Genomic DNA, 628 nt, shown 5'->3' with positions numbered 1-628 from the left:
CAGACAGACAGATAGATAAGTAGATAGACAGACAGATAAATCGACAGGCAGATAGACAAATGTACAGACAGACAGATAGACAAACAGACAGACAGACGACAGACAGACAGACAGAGAGATAAGTAGACAAACAGATCAACAGACAGATTTGCAGCATTCAGAAACATAATATCTCTTATCCTAATAAGTGTCTCTCTCGTCTTCTGTGTTCCAGCTCTTCTCTTGACATGGATCGAAACGCTCAGGAGCTGTTCCTCAACTTCATGATCGTGTTGATCACACTTCTGCTCATGTGGTTACTGGTCAAACAATACCAGGACTCATGAGGAGCTCACGTCTCACCTTCATCATCATCATCATCATCTGAGGAGCTGTGATGCTCCATTGCACCACTAGAGGACGATGTGTGTTCAACAGGAGGGAAGGACATGATGGGACTTTAGTGATGTCTTCTAATCAGCCAGCGATCATCACTTTGTCCTTTTGACAGTCTGAATGTTTCAATTGAAAAACACACAATCACACAAACTCACATGTAGCCAAAAGAGTTGTGTACTGATTTAGAACATGTGATTTGTGTACATTAAATAAATAACTTTTTGGCAATGCAGTTCTGTGTGTGTGTGAA

General features: G+C 41.2%; 1 protein-coding gene across 1 annotated transcript; it reads left to right on the top strand.

The window, feature by feature from the left end:
- Positions 1-216: 216 nt before the first annotated feature.
- Positions 217-628, top strand: LOC127630221 (sarcolipin). Its single transcript, XM_052107702.1, has one exon. It carries the CDS (start codon positions 228-230, stop codon positions 324-326), a length of 99 nt encoding a protein of 32 aa, XP_051963662.1. The 5' UTR covers positions 217-227; the 3' UTR covers positions 327-628.

The sequence above is a fragment of the Xyrauchen texanus genome, chromosome 36 (genome assembly GCF_025860055.1).
Source record: "Xyrauchen texanus isolate HMW12.3.18 chromosome 36, RBS_HiC_50CHRs, whole genome shotgun sequence".
Lineage (NCBI taxonomy): Eukaryota > Metazoa > Chordata > Actinopteri > Cypriniformes > Catostomidae > Xyrauchen > Xyrauchen texanus.
The sequence above is the reverse complement of the archived record's forward strand: the minus strand, read 5'-3'. Positions and strand labels throughout refer to the sequence as shown.